Source organism: Alternaria dauci, chromosome 1 (genome assembly GCF_042100115.1).
Source record: "Alternaria dauci strain A2016 chromosome 1, whole genome shotgun sequence".
Lineage (NCBI taxonomy): Eukaryota > Fungi > Ascomycota > Dothideomycetes > Pleosporales > Pleosporaceae > Alternaria > Alternaria dauci.
In genome coordinates this window covers 2433807-2451312 of record NC_091272.1, presented here as the reverse complement: position 1 = coordinate 2451312, position 17506 = coordinate 2433807, and the positions used below count along the sequence as shown (strand labels likewise).

At 52.3% G+C, this 17506-nt stretch overlaps 6 protein-coding genes across 6 annotated transcripts; 3 read left to right on the top strand and 3 right to left on the bottom strand.

The window, feature by feature from the left end:
* Window positions 1-467: 467 nt before the first annotated feature.
* On the top strand, window positions 468-782 carry ACET3X_000746 (uncharacterized protein; the record flags this gene model as incomplete). Its single annotated transcript, XM_069448076.1, has 2 exons — window positions 468-603; window positions 652-782. The coding sequence occupies 2 exons, from the start codon at window positions 468-470 to the stop codon at window positions 780-782; spliced, it is 267 nt and encodes an 88-aa protein (XP_069310988.1).
* A 2759-nt stretch (window positions 783-3541) lies between these two features.
* On the bottom strand, window positions 3542-5751 carry ACET3X_000745 (uncharacterized protein; the record flags this gene model as incomplete). The annotated part of the gene is made up of 4 exons (XM_069448075.1): window positions 3542-4501; window positions 4550-5296; window positions 5565-5657; window positions 5746-5751. 4 exons carry the CDS (start codon window positions 5749-5751, stop codon window positions 3542-3544), a joined length of 1806 nt encoding a protein of 601 aa, XP_069310987.1.
* A 1690-nt stretch (window positions 5752-7441) lies between these two features.
* On the bottom strand, window positions 7442-9033 carry ACET3X_000744 (uncharacterized protein; the record flags this gene model as incomplete). Its single annotated transcript, XM_069448073.1, has 3 exons — window positions 7442-7655; window positions 7706-8916; window positions 8971-9033. The coding sequence occupies 3 exons, from the start codon at window positions 9031-9033 to the stop codon at window positions 7442-7444; spliced, it is 1488 nt and encodes a 495-aa protein (XP_069310986.1).
* Window positions 9034-9400: 367 nt separating this feature from the next.
* Window positions 9401-11288, top strand: ACET3X_000743 (uncharacterized protein; the record flags this gene model as incomplete). The annotated part of the gene is made up of 4 exons (XM_069448072.1): window positions 9401-9501; window positions 9552-9687; window positions 9741-9908; window positions 10290-11288. The coding sequence occupies 4 exons, from the start codon at window positions 9401-9403 to the stop codon at window positions 11286-11288; spliced, it is 1404 nt and encodes a 467-aa protein (XP_069310985.1).
* A 1819-nt stretch (window positions 11289-13107) lies between these two features.
* Window positions 13108-13585, bottom strand: ACET3X_000742 (uncharacterized protein; the record flags this gene model as incomplete). The annotated part of the gene is made up of 3 exons (XM_069448071.1): window positions 13108-13151; window positions 13198-13248; window positions 13297-13585. The coding sequence occupies 3 exons, from the start codon at window positions 13583-13585 to the stop codon at window positions 13108-13110; spliced, it is 384 nt and encodes a 127-aa protein (XP_069310984.1).
* Window positions 13586-15287: 1702 nt separating this feature from the next.
* ACET3X_000741 (uncharacterized protein) lies at window positions 15288-16346 on the top strand. The gene has a single exon (XM_069448070.1). The coding sequence runs from the start codon at window positions 15362-15364 to the stop codon at window positions 16154-16156; it is 795 nt and encodes a 264-aa protein (XP_069310983.1). The 5' UTR covers window positions 15288-15361; the 3' UTR covers window positions 16157-16346.
* The last annotated feature ends 1160 nt before the right edge of the window (window positions 16347-17506 follow it).

Genomic DNA, 17506 nt, shown 5'->3' with positions numbered 1-17506 from the left:
AGCTCGTGAAGTCGCTCTTTCGAAGGCAACCATGGCCCCAACTCAAGTTTCCGACATCTGGTTTCGAAGTCGTCAGCGACGCGGTATTGTTTGAGGAAGAACAACTTGAGCAGTTCCACAGGGGCCTCTACTATCCTGTCAACATAGAAGATGTCTTCACGTCAAAGTACCAAGTAGTAGGCAAACTTGGTTTCGATGTTACGTCAACTGTTTGGCTGGCTCGTGATCTACAGCAAGTTAGCATTCGGCAATTATGCTATCTATACTAACAGTAAACCAGCCGCCATGCCTATACGACGTTGAGAGCTTTCACAAGAGATGGAATGGACGAGGATGAGTACAACATGTACAATATCTTAAGCAAAGGCAATGCTTTGCATCCGGGATACAATCACGTCCGGACAGCCCTCGACTTGATCACAATTCCCCGACAAGGTGGCGATCATCGATGTATTGTCTAGAAACCAATGTGGGATAGTTTCAAGGATCTCTTGAGCAGAAACCCCGCGCACCGCTTCACGGACGAGCTGCTAAAAGCTGGGTTGTCGCAAGTGTTCCTCGCACTCGATTACCTCCACACAGAAGCCAAGATCATACATACAGGTATGGCCGAATACATGTCTTTCCGCACTTCTGTTGACAAGAATGTAGACATAAAAGCCGACAACATCCTCATAGAAATCGAGGATCAGGGCATCTTAGAAGCTTTTGTTGACGCCGAGATGACATCTCCCTCGCCTCGAAAAATCGTAGACGGCAAGCCAATCTACGCAACACGCTAGTTTGGACTGCCGAAAGAGTATGGTCGTGTTGTCCTTGGAGACTTCGGCTCTGCAGTTCGCGGCGATAAACCTCAGATCCATGAGGCGCAACCAGATGTCTACCGATGTCCAGAGGTTATGCTGAAGACTGAATGGGGTTATTCAGCTGATATCTGGAACGTGGGAGCAATGGTATGCACCGACTCAAACCTGAGGCGAAATCAGACATTGACTGAGGTGCACAGATTTGGGACCTATATGAAGATAAACACCTCTTTTACGGCATCGATCCGACCGAGAAGCGATATCTGACTAGAGCTCACCTCGCGGAATTAGTCGCGATGCTCGGTCCACCGCCGTTAAATATGCTAGAGAGAGAGAGGAACGCGGAGTAAAGAATTCTTCGATGGTGAAGGTGAGACTACGCTCCCAGAGTATCGTCTGGAGCTAACCGAAGTTCTATCAGGGAATTGGATAGCCGAGATAGGCATACCGCAAGGCTTGACGTTAGAGAGTTCGGAAGATAATCTAGACGGGGAAAAGAAAGCAGAATTCTTGCAGTTTGTGAGGTGCATGTTGCAGTGGAGGCCTGAGGATCGGTGGACCGCGAAGGAGTTACTTGGGCATTCTTGGATGAGAGGGAACTTGTAAGTCCGGTTGAGCAAGTACCAAGTAACTCGAAGGTGGATGGTCCAAAGCTAGAAGCGTGGTTTGAAAGCCCTTGTTATACGATTTTGGTGAGTCGCGGGTCAAGCTTAGACACCGGATTCCTGCTGCTAGTTGTGCTGACTAGATCAGCAATTTCTACTAAAGAGGCTCGGCTCTGGATTGGTTTGTCATAAATCACGATTGGCAAAGCATCTGTCGTTATTCCAGTCGCAACCGCCTTTGTCAAAACTGTTTCCGCTTTTGGGAAGGAGAAACAGTAAATTGAACCAAAATTGGGTTGACAACTGTGACGGATCGGACAGGTGAATTAGCTTTCAGGGTCCTACCTAGGTATGGTCATACTTGCTTGTGGTCAATGGCCTATGTCGTGATTGGTGGGTCGCTCCTTCGGGCAGGGGCATTCTTCCAACCGCAACATGTCGGAACACTTTTCCACGTAGACTGAAAGACCATGATTACTAGAACAAAGAACCTCTACACGAATTCTCGGCCTGTGCGTGCCTGATTAAATCACGCGATTCCACCAATCGCAACCGGTATACACGAGTAAGATGACCCTCGTGATAAAAGTCCTCGCTTCGCGATCCATCCCCAAAGCGACGTAGCCACGGCAACCTAGGCCCACTAGTTATACGCTGCACGCTTGTGGCAGTTAGAACCAACAGGCCATTCAATTGAATTCGTCCCTTCCGGGACAGCAAACGAGAGTCTAGAATGCATATCTAGGTATATGAGAATGTACCAGCCTTGGACAGCATCAATTTCTCATCCTTTTAACCACACTCTGACCAGCATATCTAAACACACTTACCTTGACTGCATTTCCGACTCCTCGGTACCAATTTCTCCCAAAGTGGTAATCTGGTAAACTCGTCCAAAATGGTGCTACCCTACTTCACCGCAATCGTCTTCGGTACCATGCTTCCCAGCCTCAACCTGACCGAATACGCGAGCCACTACGACAACGTGCACATTCCCCTCGTCAAATCGCTCACGGGCCCAAACTTCCCCGTCGTACACACGCGACACTACTTTGGCGGGAATCCCGCTTTTGTAAATGCCAGTTATCCGGTGGATTGGAATAGCATGGCGACCATGGAATTTAGAGACCAGGCGCATGCGCTGACGTTTCTGAATATTATTGGTCAGCCGGCGGCAAAGGCAAAGATTGAAGCGGACGAGCATTTGTTCATGGCACATGCGCCGAGGACGGTGGTTGTTGGGACGGATGGGAGCGTTTCGTGGCCGTAAACGGTGTGCATAAGTGTATGTAACAGTAAAGAAGCATCTAGCGTTTTGGTCATGGTTCCAAAGCATGATATGGATGAATGGGGGAACAGACGCAACGTGAAAGGACATTGTGAAGTAGATTAATCATGGAAGAAAAGTCATCTCCGGCTCGAAGTGTATCTCTCGTTTGCGTTTGCATTTGCATAGACGTCGGTTTGGTAATAGGTACGTTCGAAAATACCTGACACATCTAGCGTTGCGCTTACTATTGTTCAGCCAAAGATACGAGTATACACCCGAGTCGGTCACACAAAATGTTTGTGCTTGAAAACACACCGCTATAGAACTTTGTAGAGACATTTGAGAGATTTAGATGCCGACTTTACACATACAGAGAGTATGTCAATGGGAGGCAAGGCCTGGACGAGTAAAAAGTCAAATGCACACAAAATGTCTCTCATTTTGCCTACCCTCCACTCACTTTCCCGCCATACTCCCGCGTCACTCTCCCCTCCCCATCCCCTATATTCAACCCCATTGTGTATCATCAAGAATCCTCCCCGACATATTCAAGCACCCAACAGCTCGTTGCAACATATTCAAACATCCTGTAGTAGATCCAACTCGAGCGCAAACCAAGAAAAAGAACCCGCCTGCCGTCATGCACTCATTGCTCCGCTGAACGCCCAACAACGCCAGTCAGACCGCTCTCGGAAGCTATGAATCCTTTTGCAACGCCAAAAGTGGGGAATAGAGAAAGTAGCCGCAATAGCCACGAGGAGAACAAAGTTCCCATAAAAGAAGAAGAAAAGCGCGATGAATAGAAGCGAAGTGAAATCAGGTAGAGTGGGATGAAGATAGCCTGTATCGTTACTCAATCGTTACCGCCTCGTCGTAACACTGAGCGTCAACTTGGGATTCCTCTCGACCGCGATCTGGAGATCCTCGTCATTCTCAATGGGATAAAAATAGTTGTCCTGTTCATCCTTGTATTCGACAATCAACTCTTCCTCTTCTTCTCCGGGGCGCTCCATTTTCCTTCTCTCAACAAGCTTATTGTAGAGGTCGATGAACTTGAGCGAAATAGGCATACGGATGACGACGCAATTGTCTTCTTCGAACCAAACTTTAATCTTGAGGGCAGAGGATGTGCCTGTGCTAGTGGCTGTGGAGGTGGAAGAGTGGTTGTGGATCATGGGCGGTGGGTTGAGGTTTGAAGAGTATGCCTGTGAGGCTGTTGACTGGCCGCGCTGGTGGGAGGGGTAGTTGGAGCCAGTTGAGTAGGGTGTGACAGGCGTGGTGGCCTGCAATTGATCTGCAGATGATTGTCTGCTTGTTCCTTGCGATGGGTTCGATGACTGGTGTGATTGTTGCGATAGACGATACTCTTCAGCAGCAACAATATCGGGATCTATCTCGTAGTCGCCCTGTCTTGGCGCGAAGAAACCTTTGACGAGGTGACCTTGGGTGATGTGTGGTCCTAGCTTGAGGAGGTTCTTGATGTATTCGTCGAGGTTGGCGCGGCGTCCGTTGGAAATGTTGTCGGTTACGTAGGTGACAGGCCCAGGCATGAAGGGCAGTGTTCGCTCGCCTGAGCCACTTGTACCTGCCTCGACTGGATATGTCGCTATCAGTTGTATTTGCAGGTCGTAGAAGTCCTGGTACAGGCGCTGCAACTCCCAGTGTCGGCCATCCTCCATCTGGCACTCGATGATGAACCAGAAAATGTCGTCGGCGAAGCAGTAGCGTGGCACGCATGCCTTGATGGGCGCGAGCAAGTTGTCGGATGTGCGGTATTGGTTTCGTGATTGCGCAACGGAACCGTTGCGCGAGTGCGAGACCTGTATATTGTCAGCCGAGATGGGCACGCCCGGCGTCAGGCGACTTACTGAACCAGCCTTGTTGTGTCCACCGTTGCTCTTGATGCTCATGCGCTCCATGCCCTGTTGCAGCGACTGTCCGGAATTTGTCTCGAGCTTCCCAAGCGGTATGCTGCCGTTCTTGTAGTCTGCCGCCATCTTTTTCCACTCTTCGACCTTGGGCACGCCCGCGGCCGTGACTGCTGCCTGTGTGTCGGGGACTGCCTGGCCCGTCGTCATGTCGCGGATCTCGATGAAAGATACGGGTATGAGGCCAGGACCGCCGAGTCGCGTTATCGGCTTTGCAACGAACCACTCGGGGTTGGACTGCGCGATGACAATGATGGCCTCGCCCTCCTTGGCCTCGAGCTCGTCTGGCCGCTCTGCCTTGAAGTCGTAGATGACGATGCCGTAGACCATGGCGCCACGGCCTCCTCCGCGCGACATGCGCATCTGCTGAGTCATGATGTCGTGAGCCGAGGGTTGGGGGCTCGTGATGCGTTCTTGGTAGCCCGAGTCGTGGGGCTGTTGTTGCTGTTGTTGCGGTGTGGAGGCGCGCGGCGCAGAGCCACCGCTGTCGCGCACAGTCTTGCCGACACCCTCAAAGTAGGAAACGGGTACCAGTCCGCGGGTGCCGTGCAGCGGATTGCAGGCCTCGTACCACTCGCTGTCGTCTTCGCGGCCGACGACGTGCAGAAAGTCGCCCTGTGAGAAGGCCAGGAAGCCAGAGGTTGGGCTGGGGTCGGCGGGCTTGTAGTCGTAGAGCGCTTTTATGACCTGAAATGAGATGACTGTTAGCTTCGCGCTCATCTGCCCCATCGGGAAGCGGGTGCCGGGGGCGCGCGCATCATTATATGGCGGCATGGAGCGCTGTGCAGTGTTGGAGAGACTCGGGCGCGCAGGTATGCCGCCTGCCTGCAGGCGCTCACGCAATGCGCGTGGGTGCGTCGACGAGCGAACGACTGCCCCGTCCTGATGCGCTCACGCCGTGTCGAAGAAGCAGAAGTGGGGTGCTTGGGCCCCGACGGTGATCTACAGTACGTACCTTTTTTGGCGGGACAATGGCTATAGCGTCCTTGGGGGGAATTGAAATGTGGTGCGGGCGGTTGTCCTTCTCGCTCTTCATACTCCTGCGGAACTAAAGCAACACCGTTAGCACGTACGTATGCCGAGCGTGACTCGACCGGCGCAGCGGCCTGAGTGGCGGCAAAAGCAAACCAACGTACCTTCATCGTGCAGAGTGAAAGCGACTTTGCGCAGCGAACGTCGGGGTGGGGCGAGTGGCCAGGAAGACTGAGGACGACGAGGACGAGGATGAGGGTTGAACGTGTGGCCGCTCGGGGGTGTGTTGCTACTATGACTGTCGACCGGGAATGCGGCGTGTGTGCGTGCGGGGGCGAGTACGCAGCGGATTGAAGTTGAGTTCAAAACGTGGACTGGCCCGCGAGAGACGATGGTGAGGCTACTTGGGTGTGCGCGCGGCGATACTTGCCGTCGTCGTCGTCGTCGTCGTCGTCGTCGTCGTCCGGTACTGCGAGAGGCGCAGTCGCTACAGGGAACAAGAAATGAGTGGGTGCTTGTCGCGCTGCGAGGGATCCCAGCTACTGCACACCACTTGGCAATTGCTTCCTTGACACCACTGTGGCCCTCTTCTCGGATGACACTTTTGGGCGGCGACGCTCCTGGCACGCCTCGGAACAAACGAGGTGCGGGCAAAGCAAGGCGGCAGATGCGCTCCCCCTTTGTTCATGTGTGAAAGCACCAAAACTCTGGCCCGGAATGTGCAAATGCCTACCAAGACTCAAATATGCTCGACCAGGTGGAGCTTCAGCCTGCCTGCCAAACGCCTAGCTGCAGGTCCACCAACTGTTCGCGTCTGTCACCCGCAGCCCCCCAACTTCCGCGCTGCCTTCATGCCCTCGTGGCCAATCGCAAGCCCCGCTACAAGACCATGCTAACGCCTACATTGACCATGCCGTCATTTCCACATGCAAACCTAAACGTAACACTCTCCTCCCATCTATCACGGATCGTCTTGTTCAAATCTTCTCACCATGGTTGATGCTTGATGCGGCCCGAATAAAACATTTCCCACCCAAACGACTTTCTGTGCAGCCATCCCGTACAATTTCACACCGCGCTTCACATGCTCAACACAAACTCCATGAACCAATGCATTGACGACTACACAAACGCCTGCCTTCCTGAAAGTGGAACTTTACTAGCGCCAACCGCCGCTGACCAACTGTGCCCTACCCAATCAAACCTTCCATGTCCTTTTCCGTCGTCCCATTGGCTCAGTCCAAGGCGCCCGGACTAGCATTCTTACAACAACACACTCAGCCAGAGCCCAAACAGTGGACGATCGAAAACGCAGCAGCCAAAACCTCACCATCGATGCTATGGCCACTTTATTGTTCAACCTTCCTAGACCCGCGGGGCATGCTGCCGTGATGCCGGTCGTGCCCACTGCGCAAGCAGCCGGACACACCCGAGCCGAATGCTCTGAGACACAGGGACCACCACTGCCGAGTAGCCAGCTCGAATCCTACATGGCCATCTAGACCAACTCCACTCTACCCCATTTTGTTTTCCGATCCGCTTTCCCGTCCATATCCATGACGTACCAAAAGCTCAAATGAACCCACTTTGGCTAGTCATGACCAACATCTGAGACGTTGCATGTATGAGAACAAAAAGACTAGAAGATTCTGCGCATCCAACGCATCAAGCGGGTGCCCCGCCTTCCGTCTACTGACATCGAGACAAACAGCGATAAATACCGGGGGATCGTGGCTCCAGACACAAGTGACGTGCCATGTGGCGCAGGGTATCGTGGAGGATTAGTGCAATTGAGAGTTCCAAATCGTAATAAGATACGGGAGAAGATGAAAGGAAGATGCTGCTTGCTCCTGGGTCGACTCATATTTGGCCCTTGATGTCTACTTTGCTGAATGCGGCAGCACGGAGACTTTCGAAATGTGATGCGGCTTCTCTGATCCTGACGCGATACTGGCAATCGCCTTTATCTTCAATGATGTTTTGCGCACCGTGCGTTTCGAGAAATTCACGGCATATCTCATCGTTGTCGAAACCAAGTTCGTCAGTGAGGAAACGGAGTGTGACATTTACGTATCTGCAGCTTGTTAGTCTGTGACCTGCGCAGAGCAAAGTGTGTATACATACCCTCTGGACATATTAGCTAGAGCATTGAGGCGCTCACGCTCGACGAACATGTCCATGAGATAAGCGCCCATGTTCTGGGCTTCGAGATACAATCTGAAGAACTTATGGTAGTTGCCAAGAGCCAGCGAAGATCGAACGTCAAGAGCATGCTTGATCCATTCGTGCGATTTGTCTGCGAGGGTTAATTCTGCCAACATGTCGTTCATGTCGGTCTTATTGCACGTATATACGAAGTAGAGAATGCGATATGCCTTGAATTCGGCCGGGTTGCCTCCCAAATTCAGCGCATACAGTGCCTTCAGCTGCGTCTGGCACTGGTTATACTCACCCAAATCCCCCTTCTCTAGTGATATCCGCGCGTGAATCTCGTACACCTTGACAGTAAAGGCGTTCTTGATGTGTTGGACAGTGAGATCCTGACGGAGCGACTTGAATTGGTTACAGATGTAGTTGTAGTTCTTGTCCGCTTTCCACTTTTCCACTAGCATAGCCAACGTCTTCTTGAGCACGTGGAGCGGTCGAACGGTTTCGGCCTTGGGCGGAGCGGTAAGGCGGAAGTAGCTCTTCTCGAGATTCTCGTTGGTTCCAACGACAGGTCCGGTAGGCATGTCGTCTTCGTCCTTCCGTGGCGAGCCCCAGGGGGGAGTCGTCTTGGTACCATTGTGGCCGAGCTGAAAGCGCTGTCGTCGCTTGTCAAGCTCAGCCTGGTCAAACTTACTTGCGGCATCCGCGAGGGCGTTCTTCTTCTGGCGCTTGTTGTCGTTGTGTCCGTCGGCAAAGGTCATGCGAGATGCTAGGTTAGTTTTGCGCCATGGTGGGACATTGGCTTGCGTTTGTTCGACTTGCGACTCCTCAGCTTCGTGAGCATTGCGCTTTTTTGTTTGGGTTGGAGATTGGTTAGTATGTGTGGCTGAGCCATTCATGTATGCAGGGTGCATGCCGTTGGCAACGGCAGTAGTAGGCATTCCCATGGCCGCCGCCCGTCGCTCCTCGAGGAGAAGCTCCTGAGGAAGAGGAAATGTGGGCCAATGAACCGTATCGTGCGAGTTGCGCTCAGCAAACCAGCCGATGGTTGTCTTCAGGCGTGCCTGCATGTCTGCTTGCGAGATGCCTGGGATGGCGTTCTGCGGATCGAAGGCACGCCTCACGTACTCGCGGACAGCAGGAGGCCACTCGACCTTCTTCTTGGGTGCTTCGGGAGCCATGGCTGACTGCTGCCGTGTGTGAGCGTGGGCTGGTTCTCTAGTATGAGTGTGAAGACTGACAGGCGCGGGCGCGGCTTGGAGGGTGGTGCGTGGATTGACTGTGTTATAGGCAGGTGATTGCATTGGCCGGGACCACGCTATGGTAGTCGAGGGCAAAGACATGAGCAGACAAGCAAGGCAGAGAAAGCGAAGATACGAGGTGGCTGTTGGGTGAGTAGGTGCAAGTAGAGAAGAGAGATGTGCGAGAGATGGCGTGCGCGGGACGGGTCTATTGTGTCGCGGTGTGGAGGTGAGGGTGAAGCGACGGCCCGCTCGACTGATTTGCGTTGCGCTGTCCTTGGCGATGGCTAGCGCTGTGCTAACCGTAAGCATGCTAGCTTCTGGCCAATGACGATGGCTCGGCTTGGTGAATGCATGCGGAATCGGGCATCGTCGACTCGTCCCAATGCGATGGCTACACCTCATATATCTCTACTTGCAGGTGGTCTGAATGTTCTTGCATCAGCTCGACCTCACTACCGCACTGCGCCCGTCGCTTCTGCCGGAGGAGACGCTCCTTTTCGTCCAAGACGCCGTCGGGCTCTATGAGGGGTACGCGCCTGTCCACAAGAGCTGCTATCCGCTGCTAACCAACCGCGTAGGAAGTTCAAGATACCCCAGTACCAGAATGGTCAGTCATACTTGACTTCACACCGTGTCTGCTACGTCGATCATAGCGAGCCGCGCAAGAATTCCGTCGCCATCTTCCTCAAGGATGTCGAGAAACCAGAGTTCTATGTAGGCACCGGCACACGTGCAGACGACGAGCACGCGACGCTGACCGTAGACAGGCTGGCTTCCTCAAGTCGTCGCCCAAGATTACGCTGTATCCCAAGCCCCTGAAGCAGCTGTCGCGCGCCGCGCCTATTTCCCCGAATCCACGAGTCTCGTCATCGTCGTCGTCAACTCCGCCACGGCACAGCAGCCCTGCGCCGCCACCTCCAGCGAGTGCGACGTGGGTCTGTCCCATCTGTTCCTTCTCGAACCCAGTGCCATCCAATTTCGATCCCGCGCTGGCCTCACGCACACCCATACCGCCCTGTCTTGCATGCGGAATCAAGCCGCCTACAGTGCATGTAGTTAAAGCAGCCATAGCAGCAATCTCAAATAGACCAGCGCCCGGCCCGCCGCCCAAAGACACCAAAAGTAGCGCTCCTGCCCCTGCAAGCAGTGGGGCAACGTCGTCATGTCCCAGGTGCACCTATCAGAACCATCCTTCTTTGCTCAATTGCGAGATATGCGGCGCATCTTTAACAACGGCTATGGATAAGAGATTGGATTCGCTCCAAGATTTCGACAGGCCACAGTCACCTGGACCGGTCTTGTCGTCACCTTTGCAGTCTGAATCTGTCGAATGCATCAAGATATCATTCCGTGCAGGTGGAGGGCCGATATTCTACGAGCGCCTAAAGAATGCTTTAGTTCAGCGCAAATGGCTACTCCAAAGCGCCCCGCCGATCCCCAAGCCACGGCCGTCTTCAGGTACTTTTGACGACAACTATACCGCTACGTCGGACGGTTCATCGACAGAGGTCGACCGACCTCGTGTAGTCGGCATTGCAGGGCTGGAGCGACGAGGCTTGGAGCAAAGACAGAACAATGAGGCCATGATAGGCAGCGCATTCGAGGACCTCGATGCGCTGATGACTTCCGCAAAGGAGATTATAGCTCTGGCGGAACAGTTTGCATCGCAGGCCAATCTAGGTACCAACGGTAGCTCGGAAGCCAATACGCTGGCGTCCCAATCCGCTTCCGCGCTCGGTCTGGTAACGACCAAGGACATGCTCGGTACGGGTTCTGGGTCCGAGTCGCTATACGTATCAGAACTATCAAGGAACTTGGCAGAATGGCTTACGGACGACACCCGCGGCATACTCAAAAGAGAGGGCGGTATCATGACCTTGGTAGACTTGTGGGCTGTTTTCAACCGTGCAAGAGGTGGCGTTGAGCTTGTTAGCCCGGCGGACTTTGAGAAGGCAGCTCGAATGTGGGATACACTGAAGCTTCCTGTGCGTCTCCGCAAGTTCAAAAGCGGGCTCCTCGTTGTTCAGGGACGCGATCGCACTGATGAAAAGACCATCGCAAGTCTGTTAGCCTGGCTAAAGACACTGCATCAAACGCCACCAAGCATGGAAGTCACCTGGGATTGGCAAGCATTTGGTAGGGGTGTCACGGCTCAAGAGACGGCGGAGAGGTTTGGTTGGAGCGTCGGTGTTGCGACCGAAGAGCTGGAGATGGCTGAAGAAGCGGGCGCACTGTGCCGCGAGCAAGGCATCGATGGTTTCAGATTCTGGGAGAACTGGCTGGTCAAGATGCCCGAAGTCATTACCAATGCGTAGTTGAATGGAAGGGAACATGTTCTCATCCTCTCCCAAAAAGAGCACGTGCAAGGCGTTTGCTGGCTCTCCTATAGTAGTGAATCATAACCCTCCACCTCATCTCAAAAGCACCGCTCGCGAATTTTTTCCATGATTCATTGTGTATTTGCCAACGGAAGTCCAGAACACTTCAAGATGAAAGCCTCTTGAGCGATAATTCCGGATTACGTATTGTCGCAGTGGCGTATATGAGCTTCGTTGCATATCCGACTGAGCAAACGTGTGCACAAAATCGCTCTAAAACACACAAGGTAGCCTTACAGAGTGAATCAGATGCAATCAGGCAACAGCCGTGGGGCTCCTAAAAGCCAACCGCGCGTTTACCGCTCCTTCCATTTGGGTTCAGGGACCATACGTACTACGCCCTTGCACCCCAAAACATCGGCCTCGCTTCCACAAGACCTCTCCTGCATCAGCCCACCATCCGTTAACTTTTCACCGGCAAGTACGACCTTCATACTGATCATGTAAGTATTTTTGAGTCACCACTTATGCTTCTATCACAGTGGCTAACATGCTGGATGTAGGACCCTCAAAGGCCACGCCAAGACTGTACAGGCTGTAGACAGCAAAGCCGCAGGCAAGAGTGCAGGCACGAAGCGAGCCACCGGGGGTAGTAGTTTAGAGCCTCGGACCAAACGCCAGAAGACAAAATCTACCACCGTTGATGATCCAGTAATGCCAGAGGTGGTCAAGGATCCTGTGGAAACATGGGCAGCAGATCAAGAGCAGGTGTTTAGATTTATGGATCTACCAGGGGGTTGGTCACTGCCGTACAGATTTGAATTGGGGATGTACTGACTGTAGCCAGAACTCCGAAATCGCATATATGGGATGGCAGCAGAGGTAAGTTGTGCCTATGCGAGATACACGTGAAACATACGCTGACTTCGTATCTCCAAAGTGGAGCCATCGCTGCTTCCCAATGACACACCGAAAGCCAAAGAGATCTAGACTTCGAAAGCAAATACCACATGACGAGGACCTCCGAGCAGTTGTCAAGCCACTTCCTTATATAGCGTTGACACAGGTTTGTTCGCTCGTTCGTACCGAATTTCGACCCCTGTGGCTATCTACACACCGATTCCCACTCTTCGCGCTGGAGAGTTACTTCAAGGCCTTCTTTCCAGTACTCCGCCGGACCTCACAAATAGATGACAAGACTCGGAGACGTATCGAGAGCTATTATGACCCCGCTGGTACCCTCCGTGTTTGGGTCAAGGAAGACTGCATCAGAGACATCGATATCCTCCCCCTCCTGAAGTTCCGTCACCGATTTCCTGCCTACACCATCTCTTTCGTACCCGGTCAGCTTGAGGTTCAAGCCTCTCTCATCAAGTTTCTTACGACCTTGATCAACAACACTAGCTTCACGTGGGTGAAATACATCAAGCAGCAGAGCATTACACAGGTTGTATTGTATGCAGGTCTATCTCCGGGAGCGTCACTGCATGTGGTAATAAAGCAGAGGCAGATGTCAGAGTGGGTTGAGCCAGGTGGGCATTCCAAGCCTCTCCTTTGCACGGATCTTTTGAGAAGTCTTGGTGTTGCAGATTTGGGCTGCGTCGTCCGCTTTGGTGTAAACTATTGGTAACGGGCAAGGGAGGTACCATGAGCTATGACAAACTTGTCAAGGCGTCGAAGATTTTGCAATCAGGTTAACAGGGTGTTTGCCATTGTTACAAACCATAACACATGACTCATACCGGTTATCTAGCATTCTGTATGTAAATCACCATGTGGCTACTATACACAGACTATGCTACCACTTCACACCGGATCAGGACTCGGACTGCAACTTGACGACCACTGTAGATGGATGATCTAGGCTTATCAGTACATGCTCAAGGTCAAAGTGAAGGATACTGACCGCCAATAAGATCTGCGAAAACCCCGCCGTCTTCAGCCATCAGTGGAGCACCTGCATATATTTAGTATAAGTACAGAACGGCCGCTGCAATGCACTTACTGCCAAACTTCAGCTGGTACGACTCGCCATCCTGGCTTGCAGTAACTGGACGCACGGGCATATCAGTGTCTGCCTTGAACCACGACACTCGCTTTGGCAGGTAGCTGCGATCTTCTACCAGCGACCGCCCGAGAATGTGGCCATTGGATTGCAGACGGCTGTCTTTGAGCTCGAAAACAGCTGCTTCTGTTCCCGTTTTGGCATGCGTGCGGTCTTCGGCGTTGGCGTCGACCTTGGCGATCGGACTGCCGTTGATTTCGATGGTGAAAGGGGCTGGAAGGCTGTCCATGTCTTGTGACGAGTAGATGCGGACTGATATCAGGATCAAGATGAATAGTCCAAATACCCACAAGAGGTTGCGACGGCCTTTCGAATCAGCTGGCATTCGTTCTGGATAGTGGTAGGTACTACAGAAGGCTGAGATGCTGCCGGGAGTATTAGTAGCAGGGTGCTACGCCACGGACGCCGTGCATCTATGCAAGGCAACAGTCCAAGCAGCCTGGGCTGACGGCAAATCCTGTATGAGGTTGAAGGAAGCTACTGCGCTAATGTGTCTTGCATGCGTTGCCCAGCCTTACTGGCCGGCGCATGAGCAAGACGTTGACGAGAGATGTTTACGTGTGGCAATGGCGTTATCGACGTGGTACCGAGGTTGGCTGCAGGCAAGCGCTGGACGCACTTCCTCTTCTCAACCACTTCACATGCCGTCTGCCGCCAGCAAGAATACGTGCGATCTCCATACCAGGCCTGTACTATGCACAGGTTCCAGCGCCGTTACGAAGATCGATACTGACTCCGGCACTTAGTCGGCTCACGCGCGCACCGCCAAGATGTTACCGCTCCAGTCTTTCGATAGCTCCCCCATCGACCTAACATCTCCTGCCTTTTCTGGCCCAGAGCCGGCGACAGCCAACGAACACGAGAATGCGACAGTCCTTAGGCTCGCCATCTCCGAGCTCGCAATCACATATGCCGGGGTCGAGTGCGCGAGTGTTTTGCTAGCAGCCCACGCGGACTTGTCCGCCGTGGCAGGTCAATTCTCCTTCCTTTTGTCCTCCGACGTACTAGGCACAACTGAGCCAGCACGAACACGCTATTCGTCCAACCCACAAATCACATCCCATGTTGATCATGTAGGGTAATATACACACCCTGCATCGTGGTTCGCCTACGTCGATAGTTGCAGGATCACGGTCGGCGCTTCTGTCGGTATGCGCACAATATGTGGCAAAACTACTTGCCGCTTCAGGAGAGAAGATGTGACCGCCCCAGATACAGAGATAAGTTTTTTAGCGATTCCAACGCTCCAGCGAGATCCGTGACTATGGCAAAAGAAGTAGGATGCGACTTCGGCTTTACTATGGCAAGGAAATAGAACCGTTACAACCTCCTGCTATTTAGGGAACAGCGTCGCTGTAGCTACTACCCGCGAAATACACACAGCCAAGTACACTTTGGGCAGCTACGTCATTGTCGCATGAGACCGCAAAGGAGCTGTTCCTGTTTACAACATGTTTCAAGGTGTGGCTGTGCCTACAGCCCTGTGAGACCTCGAGGTAAGGGGCGAAAAAGCAACCATCCGGAAAACCCGATCCGCAGAGTGCAGCTGTGAGGCAAAACCGGCCTCGATCCTGGTATACGGGAGCAACCGCTGGATCAGCTACCTCTCTGAGGCTCTCTTGCATTCGCTGCAAGGTAATTAGCTCGAAAGCTTATACTACACGCAGATAACGTGCCTACATGGGCAGGGTCGCCGAGCATCCACTGACGCGCCAAAGGTACACTGGCGGACTCCATGTTAAGACTTTGCCAAGTCGTAGCGGACACCCAATCCGGAAGGACATACTACACACCTAGTCGATCATGCTTGGCATCTCCGGACAACACAATCGAGAGGTTGCTATGGATGGATGCTCTGATGCTCAGGGGACCATAGCCTGAGTATAAGTAGAGAGTGGCTGTCCTTCCTTCTCATCATCAGCCAGCTCAGTCAGTCGCTTGTCTCTTCACTTCAATCACTGTCCAATCCTGCTCCGCGTAGCCTCATTTACTCGAAACAATCATCATGCGTTTCCAATCCATCTTCGCAATCGCGCTTCCTGCGCTCGTCCTTGCGGCTCCCACTCCTCAGGACCCCGACTACACATTCCCTGAGGATGCTCCCGCTGACAGCATTGTTGGTGGAACCACTGCCTCTGCGGGCGAGTTCCCTTTCATTGTCAGCATTCAGCGCAGCGGAGCCCACTTCTGCGGTGGCTCTCTATTGGACTCTACTACCGTCCTCACTGCTGCTCACTGCTCCGTCAGCACAGCCACTGGCGCAATCAGCGGTCTCCGTGTCCGCGCTGGCAGCTTGAACATTAACTCCGGTGGAGTACTCTCCGCCGTGTCTTCCATTACTATCCACCCCAGCTACCGTACCACGGGCGAGGACTTTGATGTTGCCGTCTGGAAGCTCTCTTCTCCCATTTCTGCTGGCGGCAACATTGGCTACGCAACCCTCCCTGCTGCCGGATCCGACCCTGCTGCTGGATCAACTTCGACCGTTGCCGGATGGGGTGATCGCACTGAGAATGGCAACAACGCCCCCACCGTCCTCTACAAGGTCTCCGTTCCAATCGTCTCCCGCGCTTCGTGCCGCACCTCTTACGGAACTTCTTCCATTACCAACAACATGATCTGCGCCGGTGTAGCTGCAGGCGGTCGTGACTCTTGCCAGGGTGACTCTGGCGGTCCCCTTGTCAACAGCGCCAGGACCCTCATTGGTGTCGTTTCCTGGGGTTTCGGCTGTGCTCAGCCCAACTACCCTGGTGTATACGCTCGCACCTCCGCCCTTCTCTCTTTCATCAACTCTGTTTAAGCGCTGAATGAAGGGGCTTGCTCATGAAAAAAAATCGACATGACTCTCAGGGAGAGCAAGATGATTGTGAAGGATGGCACCAGCAATGCTACATGGTTTGGTCAATAGGATCATGGGTTTTCCAGACCCGTGATAAGGATACTTTTTTCTGTAAATATCTATTGGTACGAAATGAAAGCTACGATTCAAGAAAACATGAAACTTGAAACACTATGACGTCGAGTGTTAACATTTCCATATGTCGGTATACCTAGGTACGTGGCAGACTGTTGAGTCGCGTACACTTGACTTGTTGAGATCATTTATTTTTTTCGTGGTCCGGTGCGACACGGCCTGTCCGAGGTCTATGTGATCGGGAGACGCGCATCTTCAACACTCCTATGACGTGTTGTAACGGCGCTCGACCAGCGACCGGATCCCCTCAAGACTTTTGGATACTAAGCTTTTTCGGAAGCACCGAGAAGGAGCAACCGTTATACGGGCCGATGCTTGTGACGGCCGGAACAAGGTAAGTGTTCTTCTTTTGCAGTATCATTTTCTTTTTTTTTTTCTCGATTCATCTTTGGGCCTTGTTTGATACATGTCTCGAAGAATGAGAAGAAGAATAATAATTAGCAAAGGAGAAGATTCTATGTAAAGACAATGATGAAACAGTTGTCACAGTCATGCAGAATCTCCTGTATCGGAATGTGAAATCAAAAAGCTTGATTTTAGGACTTTGATTATGCACTTCTTGAGCTTGCAGCAGACATTTAGTAATAGGATATTTATCTGTTAGAGAGCATATGAAACATGTGATACGAAGAAATCTCTACAGTGAAGGACAACAGTCGATTTGTTTATGCTCTCTGACCCATCTTCAGGCCTGTATCCAAGGCATTTTATCTTCTAGCTTGGCACGATGGTTGCATTCTAAACACGATTGCAATAGTCATGTTTTACACAATGAACATTAGTAATGGTATAGCAAGAGAGGAGGCAGTTGCTCCATGCTGAAGAGCAAGTGAAAGAGAAGAGATTGCGCGACTTATGCAGGACACATATTCCTATCAAGTGGTGTAACATGGCGGAGTCAAAGTCTAGTCGATAGGAGGAACGATGGCAATCATTGTTACAAAATTCTGCATGACTTGTTGACAGTGAACAAACATGGACCAAGACTCAGGAAGTCTAAGAGATGAAATAGAAACCTCATAGTCGCAGTCGATATTCTGTAATCGAAAAACGCCATCATGGTGGCATATATTGGGGTATTTGATATAATATAGTGTACACGAATTTAGCAAACTCACGGCTCACCATCACACGAGCGCTCCCATATGCCAGCTTTCGTTTGTCGCCGAGATATGA

Coding starts and splice junctions, on each gene's coding strand:
- ACET3X_000741 (XM_069448070.1), top strand. CDS start 15,362: ATGCGTTTCCAATCCATCTTCGCAATCGCGCTTCCTGCGCTCGTCCTT.